Source organism: Aplysia californica, unplaced genomic scaffold (genome assembly GCF_000002075.1).
Source record: "Aplysia californica isolate F4 #8 unplaced genomic scaffold, AplCal3.0 scaffold00061, whole genome shotgun sequence".
In the NCBI taxonomy this organism is placed as follows: Eukaryota; Metazoa; Mollusca; class Gastropoda; order Aplysiida; family Aplysiidae; genus Aplysia; species Aplysia californica.
The window spans coordinates 234,433-235,792 of record NW_004797331.1 but is presented as its reverse complement, the minus strand read 5'-3'; the positions used below and the strand labels follow the sequence as shown (position 1 = coordinate 235,792).

At 44.3% G+C, this 1,360-nt stretch overlaps 1 protein-coding gene across 1 annotated transcript in view; it reads left to right on the top strand.

The window, feature by feature from the left end:
* Positions 1-1,360, top strand: part of LOC101851479 (hemicentin-1) — a gene marked incomplete at its 5' end in the record, with an annotated part of 44,431 nt that overhangs the window by 24,929 nt on the left and 18,142 nt on the right. Inside the window, 1 exon segment of the mRNA XM_013079710.2 lies at positions 127-443. Within this exon segment, the coding sequence (XP_012935164.1) occupies positions 127-443 (317 nt within the window).

Below are 1,360 nucleotides of genomic sequence, written 5' to 3'. Positions count from 1 at the left end.
CTCTCTCTCTCTCTCTCTCTCTCCCTCTGTGCCTCTTTTTGCCTCTATTTCTCCCTCCCTCCCCCTTCTCTCTCTTCTTATCCCCCTCTCCCTCCTTCTCAATCTCTCTTTGTCTATTTCCTCAGCAACCGGAGGAGCTTCCACGCCGGAGATCTTCACAATACAGTCACCATCTTTAGAAGCCGGAATGACCTTGACCCTGTACTGTCTAGGAGCCAGCTCAACCTCTACGGAGGCCATCCTTTACTTTGACCGCACAAAAACAGAGAACTACCTGGAGGTCGACAGATCCACTGAGTTCAAACTCGACAGCATCGGTCAGATCCGCTTTATGTTCACCATCAAAGCGGTCTCTGACGTCAATGATGGCCACTACAGCTGCACCATGCGCAACGGACGCGGGGAGTCTGCCAAGGCTGATGCTATCCCCATCACAGTTGTAGGTGGGTGTACTGCTTGGCGCGTCTCCTGAAGTTTGCAGCAAGAGCGATGGAGAGCTAGATCTTGAAGTTTGGTTATGCAGAGTAACTGAATCTAAACTAGGTGCAGCAACAGCGATGGAGGGCTAGATCTAGGACTAAAGACTACAGGTCTGGACATGTAAAATAGATGAATCTAAACTAGGTGTAGCAAAAGCGAGGGAGAGCTAGATCTTGAGGATTTGATATGCAGAGTAGATTAATCTAAACTAGGTGCAGCAAAAGTGATTTAGAGCTAGATCTAGAACTAAAGAGACTTCAGGTCTGGGCATGAAAAATAAAAGAATCTAAACTAGGTGTAGCAAAAGCGAGGGTTTGGCGAGGGTTTGGCGAGGGTTTGGGTACGCAGAATAGAAGAATGTAAACTAGGTATAGCAAGAGCTAGATCTAGGACTAAAGAGACTAGAAGTCTGACATGCAAAATAAATTAATCTAAACTAGGTGCAGCAAGAGCGACGGAGAGCTAGATTTAGATAGTTCTGGGTATGCAGAATAGATGAATCTAAACTAAGTGCAGCAAGAGCGATGGAGTGCTAGATCTAAAACTAAAGACTAGAGGTCTGACATGCAAAATGGATGAATCTAAACTCGGTGTAGCAAGAGCTAGATCTAGGACCAGAGAGACTAGAAGTCTGATATGTAGAATAGATTGATCAAAATTAGGTTTAGCAAGCGTGACGGAGAACTAGATCTAGAGGTCTGGGCATGTAAAATGTGAGGCATTCTGGCAAAGTCAAGCGCTCTATCAAAATATTGAAATAAAAAACAATGAAAAACATTAAAAATGTTTCCGGTCGATGGAAATTTTTTTAAAATACCCTTTTCTCGGTATGGGGCTCAACACATTTAATGTCCATTCAAAAACACATTTCTGTCGCGGG